We start from the raw sequence: 14,244 nt of genomic DNA, 5'->3' as shown, positions 1-14,244 counted from the left end.
TAGATATTGTTGATTTCTAAAGCTTATATTAAATAACGAATACTATAATTGTGAATCATATTTTAGGTTTTTATAGCTAAGTAATTTCCTATTAATAGATAATTAGCTTTTTTGGTATAAAAAATATTCTAATTCAAAATTCAACATACTTCTAAAACTAAATACTTCCAAATAATTTTACAATTTTTGATAAATCCATAAATTCGGTTGTTAGTTTTGATGCTGAATAAATTTTGATCATTGATTCTACATTTTTTTAAAACGTTTGTCAATACTGCTAGAATGGTAATTTGTTTATTTAGTCTTCTTAAGCTTAAATTTATTATAGCAGTTTCTAAAACAATATAGTTTTAAACGGAGGAGGAGTTTACTTTAAGCCTCTTCAATAATCTAAGTAAAAAAATTATCATTTAGAAGTTGAATAGAGCAATTTCACTCAAAACATAGCTTATAATAATGGAGGTGGATTATATATAGAAGAGAGCTCTGCTTTAATTTAAAACTGCTCATTTTCTAATAATAAAGCCTATTTATATGGTGGAGCTTTATTACATAATATTTCTAATAATTAAATAGCTTAATAATTATTTAATAACTAAGTGGTTTTATTAAAGAATAATATTTTTCAAAACTAAGCAAGTATAGCAGGAGCATACTATTCAGTTTAAGGCTTGTTTCCTCAATACTTTTACACTAATAACACTATCAATTAAAATTAAGCCAACATATTTGGAAAAGATCTAGTAGGATACGGAGCAGGTATCTAAATAATTATTAATCATATATAAGTAGATTACTAGAATTTTATTTATTCTCACACAACTGGCAAATTTCAGGTAAATATTTTTTAAATAGATTTTCTTAGATAATTTTTAATAATTAAGAGTAATGCCCTTAACCATATTTTCCAAAATAAAATAAAATGACTTGTATACAGTTTTTTTTAATTAAATTGTATATTTTTGGGTGAATAAAATAAAATAAATATTTTTATTTTTAATTCTTAAAAAGGACTCTGTAATTGTTGAAGTAATCAATCAAAATGGAGAGGTTTTTAATGATTAATTGAAATAAATAAACTTAAATATTCAATTAAATTCTAATTTATACACATAGCTTTATTCATTCAGATAAAATAATGGAACATTTAATTTAAATAACTTGATAAGTGTGTATGGTTAGTTTAATAGTGAAGTAGAATTAGTATTTTCCAGCGATATTATTTAAATTCCCCTTTACTAAAATATTTCTGATTCTCTGCAAATTTCTAATTATTCCTCAAAATATTATGCCTTTCTTAAAATAAAAATAAAAAATGAATGCAATCCTGGGTACGAGCTTTAAAAATTTTAAACCATTCTAGACTATTGTTCTCCTTGTTTAGAAGGTTATTATAACACACAACCTAATTAGCATTGTATTAAATGTCCAGATTCAGCCTATTATTGTAAATATCAAACAATTTTGCTTAAAAAGGGATTTTGGAGAGAAAACTCAACTTCTTCAAATATTTTGGCTTGTAATTAAAACAAAAATAGTTGCATTGAAAGTTAAGCAGGAGTAAATTTAGTCAATACAAACTAACAGTGTGCTGAAGGTAATTTTTTTTATTTTAATTTTATTTTAAGATGAAACTTAAAACATATAAGGGTACATTGGACCTATTTGCGATGATTGTGATATAGAAAATCAATATTGGGGTTAAAGATATTAAAAAATAGGAAATAATCAGTGTGTTAGGTAATTTAAAAATTTTTCTTTGATATAAATAATTATATTTTTTATTTTTAAAAAGCTGCTAATAAGATTTTAAATATTCGATTTTGATGTTTACAGGCATAATTTTTTACAGCTTGATATTTTGCATTTATATTACAGATTCAACAATAAATTAGTTCAAGTAACAAGTAGTTGATGAGTATTTTAAAATTTTAAAAATCTATGTTGCAAAGAAATCTCATATTTCAAGCACAATTATAAAGATTTTGATAAACTATTTTCAGCTAATATCCATAATAGTAAATATGAATATACCTATACCAAGAAGCTTAGGCAATTTTATAGTTATTTTTGGTTCTCCTTCTTAATTGAGTTAAACAAATTTAGATTGCTTATACGTTTAAATTGCAAAATTTTTTGGATTGCAGTTTTTGTATGCTAAATTTTTAATAGGCTAGATTTAGTTAGTAATTATTTGCTTAATGTTCTTTGGCTTTTATAGAATTTTTTGCTTATATATGAAAAGAAGATTCCATTTATATCATTTAATTACAGGATTGGTTTTAATTTATTATTAAAATCTTTCAGGGATTATTTAATAGCTGCTTGGTAGTGTAAATTATTATTTTTAATCAAATAAGTTATTTAAACTTTTATTACAAAAAATTCAAAAGATTTCTTGCAGAAAAATTGGTTAAAGAAGTTATGTACTTGATTACCCATAGTATGAATGCAATGATGAGCACCTAAAAAGCGCTCTTTATATCTTATTTCCTTTTTTATTTGTATGGGCTATAATTATACCTCTTCTATTACTATATTTTTTATTTAAAAATTAATTTAATTTGAATAAACTAAAATAACTCACTTTGTTAGGTTTCTTATATGAAGGCTATGAAATAAATTAGTATTACTGGGAGATTATTTAAATAGCAAAGAATATTTTAATAGCCTTCTTTTTGAAATTTTATGGAGACTTTAATCCCCTTATGTACATTTTATGTGCTATTACTATATTAGTTTACTCAATGCTATTATAAAAATGTAAAACACTTTCATTAATATATTTTTTTAAATAATAATTCAAACTTCTTTTTATTTATAGTCAAACCTCTATCTTGTTAAAGGTTAAATAATCTTAATCTAACTTGCTCTTATTACTCTATTTTAATAATTATGCTAGGACTAATAGCATAAGAGTTCTAAATTTATGCTGTAAGCATACTTTGCCTTCTTTTGATTTTAATACTTAACATATGTTTGGCAGTTTAAGTAATACAAATAATACTAAAGGAATATTTGACTAAAATAAAGCTATTCTTTTATCCTCTGATATTAAATTTATTAGATAAATTACATATAAAAGTTGATAAGACACTTTTTAATATAATAACCAAATAACATGTGATTGATTTATGGAAAAAAATAAAATTTTAAGTTCACAATATAAATAAAAAAGTAAGTAAGAGTAATAATTTTTTAAGCTAATAATTCAAAGAAGACCTATTTTATGCTAACCTATAGGACTGCCTAAGATATGCTTAAATGGAGATAATACTAAGAAAAACAAAAGTTTTGAACTAACATCAATCACAATTTAATATCAAATAATCTCATACTTAATTAAGCAAATGAATGTTTTTAACAAAATATAGATACACTCAAATAAATTAAATTAGCAAAACAATGAATAGAATATCTATTATATTTTTTTAATAACCTAAATTTAACTTTTGAATATTCAAAATCATACATATTTTATTAAGTAAATTATTAAATTATTATGTAAAATATACAGAAAATAATAATATGATAATTAAATTTGGATCATTAAAACATATATGCTCTTGATTGAAATATTGTATCAATAAAAGGTATTATTTATGGATTTTAATTATAATTGACTATATATTGAAATCCTGTTAATATATTTCTTTGTTTGTTATTTATTTATTTATTTATTTATTTAGGTAAATTAATTAATATGATAAATTTTAAAAGATTTATTAATAATAAAATAAAAACAAAATCTCTAAATTATCATAATAAAACGGCTTCTCCAATTTATAATTGATTTTACTATTTCTATTGATTTTGATTTTAAGATGGCTTATAAGAAAATATTCCGTTTGGAGGCATTTAATCTAAATTTTATCCTTATATCAAATTTCTTTCTTAATCTTATGTAGGTAGAGCTACAATAGCATTTACATGCTTTTACTATTATATATTATTTATTTAGATACTATTTATTTAGATATTATTTATTTAGTTATTATTTATTTAGTTATTATTTACTTAGTTATTATTTAATTCAGAACTTCTATCTTCTGAATTTTATTAAACTCTTTAAGAAGGAATATAAAGCATTCTATATCCACAAATAAACAAAATTGCATGTAAAACTATAAAAACTATCATCAATATTTTTCCAGTAGTAATCACTGAATGGTTTGCACTTACAAATGAGCATTAGTCAGCATCTGTATTATTTGAGCAATCAATACTCTAGAGTTCATCTGCTTCATTTTTTTACTAAATATTAGTTATGATAAGTAAGATTATTTAGACTAAAACAAGCATTGTTATTGTTTTTAATGTTCTGTATATAAACCTACTCTAAGTAATTAACGTATACTCAGTTGCAGCTTAATTTAATTTTTTTATGTGAAGAGAAGCCTTAAAGTATAAAAGCAATAGAAAACAATCAACAATAAATAGAAAAAATAGAACTCTTAATTAATTTTTAAAAAAATGGTCAATGAAGCAACCTCCCGAACAAATAGCTGTTAAATCTATGAAGTAATTTATAATAATCATTAGGTTAAAACAAAGTAATATAATATTTACCCCAGTTAAGAAAGATATTATTCTCATCTGTTAATTACTCTCCAGTTTTATATAACTAGTTAGTTCCTACTTATAAAAAGGTTATTCAGTTTATATTTTTTTTACAATTAGCTTTATCTAATCTTTAGTTTTTTTATTAAAAATTTTTTTCTTGTTATTTTGAATTTATTCTAAGATAGTATTCACTAAAAACTTACCAATTATTAATAAATAAGCAATTGTTTGCTAGACTGAAACTAGTGAATGTTGGATTTGTTTACATCAACACAATTATTTTTTCATTTAATAGTAAAATATAGAAAAAAAATAAAGATAAAAAAATATTTATCTAAAAATGAAAAGAAAATGAATTAAAAGATATTAAACCATTTTTTTGACATATCCAAATGTTTTAGTAATTATTTTTTTTATTGTTTATTTTATATTTATAAAAATATGTTTAGATGATATTAATTTAAGCATTTTATTTTATCTTCTTGTCATTTATAAAATTATTTATTTTTTATTTGTATAGTAATCATAACCTAAAAATTCCAAAAAATAACAAATTTTTTGATCATTTTAATAATTAATAATGGTAAAGAAATTATTTTTATTATATAATAATTAAAGATTTTAAGTGTAAATGTATTAAAATTATGATCCTGACTGAAATAGTATGCTTTATTTTTTAAAGCTTTGTAATAGTATTATTATAGCTTAACTAATTTTTTACACTTCAAATTAAAATTCTTAATTTAAAATCAGAATTATTTCTAATTTTGGGACTCATACTTTCATTTATCTTTTATATATTTAATAATTTTTACAAAACAGTTTAAAAAGAAAAATTAAAAAGGTCTTTTTACTTTGAAATAAAAAATAATAGTAAGTGTAGGAAATAGGACATTTATATGGGTAGATGTAAAGTATTTCTCTTATTTTTGATTGCAGATTACTTTCAAAATAAATAATTTAAAAATCAGATAAACGATGGATTAAGAGATAAAATATCGCCTAAAAAGATAACTTTAGATTAATATTTTTATTTATGTTAGCAAAATATTTTTGATTATATTCATAATTGTAAATATAAAAGAATGAACTAATGTCATAAATTTTAAAGTAATTTTGGTTTATTAAAAAAATGAAATACTAAAAAATAATGTTAATATAAAATACGCAGGTAGGATTACTATAAATTTTTTTATTTTGTTAGGATATTTAAGTTGAAAAATAAAGAAGCAAATAATATCTTAGTTTTTTAAAGTTATAACCAAGCAAAACAAAAGGAAAATAATAAAGTTATCTATAAGCTGAGGTTATAAATCTGTCATAAAGTATTGTTAGAAATCTTTGGTAATTATATGTCACTTCATGAGTTGATTTAGTTATAATATTATAACATTATTTCTGAAAATTCTAAAAATAAATTGAAGTTAATATATGTTTGTATGCTAGGTTTTTTTAAAAAATATTTACCTAACAATCTTTCTTTACTAATAAGCATAAATTCTTTCCACCATTAGAAATCATAGAATTTTTCTTCAATATGCAAATCTTAAATCTGCTAATATTTGATTAGGTCTAAGGCTAAATAAATGCAGCTTTTAGCCATTTCAATTTCAGAGAAACTCTATAGATCTACATATTGAGTATCATTAGATAGATTTAGTATATATTGAGAAACATTCTTTTCAACTTTAAATTAGATAATACATTTTTAATTAAGTTAGTGGCTAATTAAAGTAAATAAATTTGTACATTAAAATATATGTAAGTAATTCAAAACTATTTCTGTAAAGGACATTTTTTTAGTCAAGAGATTATAATTAATTAGGCGGAGAAGATGCTGCTCGCATTGTAATATTTCATTTTTTATCTAAGAATACTATATTTAATAATAGTTTTATATATCTATCTATCTTAAAAAATATTAATCTAATCAATTACTATTTCCAAAGTAAAAGTAGGAGCAAAAGATTCTTCTATAGAGCTTCTTTCCATTTCATATAAAAAATTTAATTTTATATATTCAGTTTCATTTTGCTAACTATCTTGTTAATCTTCCATTGTATCAATATCACTTCCTTAGTTTTATTGCATTTGCATTAAAGCTTGCTATTTTAACCTTTCTTTTTCTGCAGCTTTTAGCTAATTTGCATGTCTGTATAATCTAGTTACAACAAAGCACATATTTATTATATCTGTTATAATATTAAAAAAATATATAAATAAATATATTCTCTAATGCTCATTTTAAATATACCTCTTATTTTTTTATTTTCTTCACGAGTTTTTGAAACCAAAAAAATACAAGCTCCAATAACTATCTTTTTTAAACATCATATTTTTTAATAAAACTTTGTGATGATATTTCTAAATTCTTAAATAAAAAAGTCACGAAAACAAAGGTTTACTTCAGATTTAAATCTATTGCTTTCTGAATTTGTCAAGAGCTAATAATATTCTATTATTAACGCAATTGCATTTTAAGAAAGACGTAATGAAACTCCAATTTCTTCAATTAGAAACAAAAATTCCTCTTATCTCATTTTAATTACAATGTAAATAATGTTAGAATCATTCTTTGATTGATTTTGAAAGACACTTAGTTATATATAAATATGTGTTTAACTATTTAAATCTAACAAAAAATATCAAAAAAAAAAAATTGCTTTGATATATTAAAAAAAAATAATTAAAACAAAGAAAATACTATTAATAAACAGCAATTTATTTTTTATTTAAATTGAAATGTTTTTGTCATTATTTTATAGCTTTTTATTTTAGTTTAGAATTTATTTTGTATGCTTTAAGAATAATTTAATACTTAATTGCTTTAGTTTTTTTTAAACTGAAATAGAATTTTTGTTTAAAATAACTATTTGTGAAGAACATTTTTAGAATCTATTTATAATAAGTTGTTTTTAATTACAATTTCCATAAAAATTTACAAAAAATACAAAAAAAATAAATTTTTTTTTTAGTCAAATATTCTACTTTTAAACACAAATAAATTTGTAAAAGTTAGAATAAAAGTAAAAACCATTCATTCATTAAGTAAATATTTAATTACTTTTTTTTACTTTAGTATTAGTTTAAATGTTTTTTTTAAATTTAAATGTAATATAAGATTAATTATAAGATTATAATTTTTATCTTAATTAATCAACTAATTCATCTGTTAATATAAATAATTTGAAGTTTATTTACAAATTGAATCAAGCTATATTTCTAGGTTTATTTAAGTAATTAGTGTATAAGAACAAGTAACAGCAATAAGAGTCATTTGAAAAGATAATATATCATAACTGTTTTTTATCCTATTTGCGTTTATTATACTTTTAGCAGATTATATATGTAATAGAATCAGCAAGAAATAAGTAAGAACAGCTAAGAGCCATAAATAGATTATGTTCAAAGCTTAAATTAGAAAACTAATACTAAATAGAAAAATAAATTGCTGAATGAAAGTAGTGCTACTAACACTTATAGAAACTCAAAAATAGAAAGAAATAATAAATATAATAGCCCAACTCAAAATACCTCATCACTAAAACCAAAATCTTAAAATGCGATATTGCAAAACCCATCAAGTTATTAGATTAGATCATAAAAAAACGATGAAAATGATAATCGTGCTATAGATGAATAAAATATTATCAAAGTAAATAATAAGGTAAGAACAATTTTTAGAGGAGGCATAATAGGTATGATGCAAGGCAAGTCTAAGAAAAAGAAAACCTAGATTAGCAGGAATGACTCTAAAAACAGTCTAAAAGAAGTAGAATACCTATTTATTATTTTGATTATTACTATTTAAAATAAATAGAAATAACTTATTGTTGCTTCAAACACTTTTTATAATATTAGGATTAAAATAAACTCTCAAGCTTATTTTTTGCATTAGAGTAATTATCTAGAACTGAAAGGATATAAAAAGCGATTAGGCATTTTTAAGATGCTATTAATATTAGGCCAGTCAGGCATGATATTGAATGTAAATGCTAAATTGAAATTTTGTTTGATTTAAAATAACATAGTTAAATATTTAAATAGTGCATGAAAATCGTTTGATCCCTTTTATTTACTTTTGGCAAACATCTTCGTCTTGGTAGATGTTTTTATCAACTCTAGCTTTTTTATATCCATTTTGCTCATTTATTGAGCCTCCAAACAGATTTGTGAAGGATTTCAATGATAATTCAATTCTTTTAGCTGTAGAAACTATTATATAAGGTTTTATATGGCTAGACATTATATTAGAAGTTTTTCATAGGTACCATGATAAAGATAAGAATCTCTTACAGCATTATTTCAAAAACTTTAAGTTTTCAACAAAGATTATTGTTGTCTTAATTCTTCTATTAGACGAAATAATATTTCATTCTTCGTTTCCTCAACTGACTTACAGATTTTCTAGATTTATCAGGCCATGTAAATTAATTATTAAAACCTCTTTACACATATAAAGTTGAAAATATTTTTATAAATTAAAATATTTAAAAGTTTTAATATTTTATTATTCATATGAGTTGAGGAGAATATTCGTTAGTATTTTGAAATCTCTAAAGCAAATTTTATAGTTGGTAGTATTTATTGCATTTTTGACTCTTTTTATTGCCATTGTAGGATGGAGATTTATTGGAAATTTAGATGGCTCAGTTCAATATGATTCCTATTCAGTAGATTGATTATTCATTTAATTATTTACTATTCTAATATTAATTAATATTATCTAAAAGAGTAATTTCAGTAATCTATTTTCAGCAGCTAGTAACTTATACTCCTTGATTAGCTTTGATAGCTATCCAACTTTGATGATACCTGCTTATAGTAATTCTTTTATTCAGAAGTGAATTCATTTTTTTTACGTTAATTTACTATTAAATAAAAGCTTACTCACCAATCTTCTCTGTGTATTTTGTATCTTATGGAACTCTCCTATGTCTTTTATTCATTCCTATTCCAGTATCTGTTGTTTACAATTCTTTTAGGGTATATTTTTTATAAAATATATTTTATTAATAAAAGAAACTTTTATTCTTAAATAGATGCATAGAAGTAAGCTTGTCATACTAGATAGATTTAAATAGAGAGAAGCACTTCTTTCATGCTTTATATCTTTAGATTTTAATAAGTAAATTTTTTAAATTAATAAATATCCTACAAAACATAAAATAAAAAATAATTTTATTTAATTAAAATATTTTTTCAATATTCTTACTTTCTTAAATATTTGTTTATTCATTTAATTAATTACTAATTTGCTTAATTTATTACTACTTAATTACTTACTTATTTACTAGCAAACTTAATATTTTATTTATTTAAAATTTTTTATTTTCAGTTAAAAATATATAGATATTAAAATTTTTTCTGAATTTATGAGTAATTTGTATCTGAAGAAAAAGAGCTTTTTAAAAAAAATAAAATAATTACACTGTATTTTGGATACAAATTAAACTCAATCTCTTTCATTGAATGAATTCTTTGAAATTATAGATGTTATGGAAAAAAATCCTCGTTTTTAAGTCCCAGCATTTAAAGATTACAAATCTTGGGACATTTTTAGATAAAAAATGAACTAAAAGTTTTACTGTAAAAAAATTGCTAGAAGCCCTATTTTTGATGTTTCAATGCTTCTAATACTAATAATAAATTGTGCTATATTGTTTATAAGTATGACCTCTGATAATTAATCAACTTAAAGCTTAATGGATTAGATAGATGACTATTTTTTTTATGCCTACTTGTTAGAATTTTTGATAAAGGTAATAGGAATTGGAATCGAGAAATATTTTGAGGATTCTTGGAATTGTTTTGACTTTTTTATGGTTGTAATGTCATTTTTAAACATAGTTCTTTCTACAACACTTTCTTTTTTACAAAATACGAAATCAGCAAAAGCTACAAAGCTTCTTCGTTTAACTAAGATAAATAGAGTATTTAGAATATTTAAAGCACTTCGTTCAATCAAATTTTTAAGTATTTTGTTAGCAGGTTTTGAGCTCTTCTATTAAGTAAAAGATTTATTGATAAAAATTTTCATGTGTCTTCCAATCGGTAAAATTTTTATTAGCAAAATTGAACTATGATATTTATCAGATTTGTTTATTTATTTTTTAATTAAGTGAAACTAAGCTGCTTTCTCTTTTTACTATAAATATACTTATTTAATCTAATTTTCTTAAAAATTTATTTTACTTTTTATAATAAAAGTCGTAAGATTAATTCCTATTATTTTAGTCGTTTATTACATTTACACCTATATTGGACTTGATAATTTTAATACAAATACTTTTAACTACAATTAAAACTCTCCTTATGATTAAGGATATGCTGATTTTAATAATTTTTATGGGGCTATGTTAATATACTTTTAAATTATGATTGAAGCAAACTGGAGCTCTTATATTTATGATATTGCATACAAATTTGATATTCCCGTTTAAGCTAATATTTTATTTATTTCTTATGACTTTATTTAAAACTTCATATTGCTCTCTCTAGTCAAAGGTAAAAAAATAAATAAAATATATAATTAATTACTTTTTCTCACATTTGTTTTAATAATATTTTTTTTTAAATTAAATATAGGAATTGTTTGGGAAGTATTTACTGTAGTAAACTAAGAATTAAAAGAAATAGAATTAAAAAATGAATTACTAAACAATCAAAATTTAGCTTAAGAGTAAAAGGATTTTAATAATATGGTAAATTTAAGCAGCAACAATTAAGAAGATCTTTTAAAAAAGGAAAATTTATAATCTAACACTTAATTTAAAACCCATAATTTTTTAAAAGAACTTGAATTAAATAATCTTTAAAACGAAAACAATAATTAAAAAACTTCTGCTCCCAGTTAAAAAATATCTTCCGATATAAAGGGAATTCTTTTATATGAAAAAGTACTTAGAAATTTATAACATCTCTCTCATAATAATAGCATTATTTACAACGAAGGACAAATTCCTCATAGCCCAAAGCTTATTCAATCTGTTTACAAAAATTTTACTGAAGAAAGCAACAACGAAAAAGAAATTATTAATGAACGCACAAGCATAAGTGAAAATAGAAATATGATTTATTTGACTAAATAAATAAAAAATTCCCCTTAAAAATCAAAAGATAACTTTCTAGATAAAATGCTATAGAAATAAGACTACTTTTCTTAAAATTTAAAAAATCCTCCTTCCTCAATTGAAAACTTAGATAAAAATTTTGGCAAGCAAATAAGCTGCATGAACAAGAAATTATCTTCTTAAAAAAGAAGAAGAAATAGTGAAAATTTGTTTGATATACAATCCTAAGTATTGATGAAAAATAGTTAAAACGCTATTATAAATAAAAATCTTAATAAAATTGATATTAGTTTTGACGATCTTTAGTAAAATAACTAATAGATAAAAAAATAGAGTAAAGAGATAATAAATGATAATTAAAACTCTGCTTAACCTCAGCTAAAGCATTAAAAAACAAAATTAGAGAGTGAATCATGTTTCTCTAAAAATGTATCTTTTGCTTTAATAAATAAATCTATAGGAGATAAATCTTTTTTAGACCGCCAAGACTCCTCTATTTCTTAACAGCCATTAAAAAGTGAGAGCTTAATGAAATCTTAAATTGAAGGTCCTTACATGTTAAGGTACAATCTTTATTTTTGTTTTCACTAAAAATTTTTATTTTTATTTAATTTATAGTGAAGCACCTGATTAAATTGCACCTTAAAAAAGCTATACAAATTTAAATTCTATAACTCAAAATGATATATCTGAAGACATTCCATAAGAAAACGAAGATATTAACAAAATAACAAATGAATAAGTTTATTGGATGAAAAAAAGAATTAAACCATTGGAATATCTAAAAAGATTGTAGAAAAATAAAAAAAAAGAAAAACCAGATTAAAAAAAAGAAAATCCATTAGATTTGAATGAGCTATATATCATGTCAGAAGATGAAGAAACAATAAAAGCTTACCAAAAGTAAGTTAATGATTATATTTAAGATGAAGATTAGGATTTTTCAAACTTTAAATCAAACTCAGTGACTAAAGAAGATGCAAATTAATCTCTTAACTTTTAATATATGATGAAAAAAGCTCTTTTAAGTGATTCAAATATGGACATGATTAAGAAATTAGAAATTGATTATTTTTAATTTACTTATGGAAGCTATTTCAACGCTTTCCATGAAGTAAAAATATCACCTATTCTTAAATATGAAAGCTATATTATTTATAACCTACAAAGAATTTTAAGGCACAAAACTTTAGATTGCTTGTTTTTTTTCAATGTACTTATAAATTTTGAAAAAAATCTCTCCAACATTTTACTAAGAAAAGGAAGTTTAGTTAAATTTGTATTTTAGGTAATTAGTTTTACACAAAAATAAAAAGATAATTTTCTAAAAAAATATTAAATAGGATTCTTTTGGAAATTGGATTTGCTTTAAAGAAATGAATAGAAACATTTATCCTTGCCTACTAGGATAAGGACCTTGGACTTTCTATGAAAAAGTATTCAAAAAAGATGATATCTACATAAGCAGAGATTTCTTTTAAATTAACTAAAATTAAGTACTTTAGAATTTGATTCATAAGTCATATGAATAAATGAGGATATGTGCTAAGTGTATTGACAATGATCATCCATTTCTTAATATCAACCCATAAAAATCTATATTGTAAAAAATTTATTATTTAATGAATACCTAAAATTATTTTTAATATTAAAAGCGACTTCTTCACAATTTGTAGCTAAAATAAAAATGAAGACAAAGTTGTTTCTTTAACAAGTCAATCTAACAAAAAATTATATCCAGATATTCCTACATCAGTCTAAATTTATTGTAAAAAGGTTATGATGGTAGTTTTGTCTTACGTAGGAGAATCTGATGAATAATAATAAGAGGAAGATTAGGATATAGATAATAATAATAAAAAAAAATAGGGAATATTTAGTAACATATTTAACCAAATTGAAACAGAATAAGTACGCAAAAGAGCTAAATAAAATCCTAAAAATATAAACTTGAATGAAATCAAGTAAAAATAGACATAAGATAAAGACAAGATTAATGAGTAAAGTACATTACCGATGGGATTTCTTGTTGAAATGATACAAAGCATACAAGATTTAATTAACCTATATTAAGTTAATTTACACTTAAAGGTTTCTGAGGTAATCAATCAAAAGGTATTCTCAAAGAATTATTTAGATCAAATTATTTAAGAAAATAACATAATTGCAGAAGAAATCAATGAAAATAAGAAGAAAAAAATGAAATAGGAACAAAAAAGCAAGAAGGGTATTTTTAAACTATTTAAAAAAAAAGAAAATCATTGAAAATGTTTACTCCTTTTGTTTTTTAAAATGAAAGATCTCTTTTGTTTTTAAACCAGTACATGTTTATCATATTTATTTTTAACTCAAGAATATTAAAAATTAATTTTATCATTTGTATAATTTCTTTTAAAATGCAATCGTTTAGTTCTAGTTGATTATCAAAAAATTTTATTGCGTTTGTTTGTTTCTTTGTTTCATTTAATGTATTTATTTATTTTCTGAATAAATTTCAAAAATATTGAGTTATTTATTTGTACTTTTCTGAAGACAAAAATAAAAGTTAAATAGAAAATGATTTGTTATTAGGAGATATGGAAAAATTTGTGAAAGAAAAAAAACAAAA

General features: G+C 21.7%; 4 protein-coding genes across 4 annotated transcripts; 2 read left to right on the top strand and 2 right to left on the bottom strand. All coding sequences in view use genetic code 6, as the record gives it.

The window, feature by feature from the left end:
- Window positions 1–282: 282 nt before the first annotated feature.
- On the top strand, window positions 283–1,915 carry TTHERM_01099290 (hypothetical protein; the record flags this gene model as incomplete). Its single annotated transcript, XM_001030345.2, has 6 exons — window positions 283–394; window positions 448–836; window positions 1,012–1,050; window positions 1,117–1,597; window positions 1,650–1,740; window positions 1,879–1,915. The coding sequence occupies 6 exons, from the start codon at window positions 283–285 to the stop codon at window positions 1,913–1,915; spliced, it is 1,149 nt and encodes a 382-aa protein (XP_001030345.2).
- Window positions 1,916–3,759: 1,844 nt separating this feature from the next.
- On the bottom strand, window positions 3,760–4,719 carry TTHERM_01099280 (transmembrane protein, putative; the record flags this gene model as incomplete). Its single annotated transcript, XM_001030344.3, has 1 exon — window positions 3,760–4,719. The coding sequence occupies exon 1, from the start codon at window positions 4,594–4,596 to the stop codon at window positions 3,760–3,762; it is 837 nt and encodes a 278-aa protein (XP_001030344.2). The 5' UTR covers window positions 4,597–4,719.
- A 1,204-nt stretch (window positions 4,720–5,923) lies between these two features.
- Window positions 5,924–7,103, bottom strand: TTHERM_01099270 (hypothetical protein; the record flags this gene model as incomplete). Its single annotated transcript, XM_001030343.2, has 6 exons — window positions 5,924–5,970; window positions 6,031–6,249; window positions 6,313–6,439; window positions 6,502–6,755; window positions 6,818–6,881; window positions 6,969–7,103. The coding sequence occupies 6 exons, from the start codon at window positions 7,101–7,103 to the stop codon at window positions 5,924–5,926; spliced, it is 846 nt and encodes a 281-aa protein (XP_001030343.2).
- An 806-nt stretch (window positions 7,104–7,909) lies between these two features.
- Window positions 7,910–13,901, top strand: TTHERM_01099250 (cation channel family transporter; the record flags this gene model as incomplete). The annotated part of the gene is made up of 13 exons (XM_001030341.2): window positions 7,910–8,335; window positions 8,425–8,551; window positions 8,611–8,988; window positions 9,061–9,236; window positions 9,297–9,387; window positions 9,449–9,549; window positions 9,606–9,691; window positions 9,902–10,617; window positions 10,774–11,070; window positions 11,152–12,199; window positions 12,255–12,924; window positions 12,980–13,239; window positions 13,292–13,901. 13 exons carry the CDS (start codon window positions 7,910–7,912, stop codon window positions 13,899–13,901), a joined length of 4,986 nt encoding a protein of 1,661 aa, XP_001030341.2.
- Window positions 13,902–14,244: the final 343 nt, after the last annotated feature.

Source organism: Tetrahymena thermophila, assembly GCF_000189635.1.
Source record: "Tetrahymena thermophila SB210 genomic scaffold scf_8254544, whole genome shotgun sequence".
Lineage (NCBI taxonomy): Eukaryota > Ciliophora > Oligohymenophorea > Hymenostomatida > Tetrahymenidae > Tetrahymena > Tetrahymena thermophila.
The sequence above is the reverse complement of the archived record's forward strand: the minus strand, read 5'-3'. Positions and strand labels throughout refer to the sequence as shown.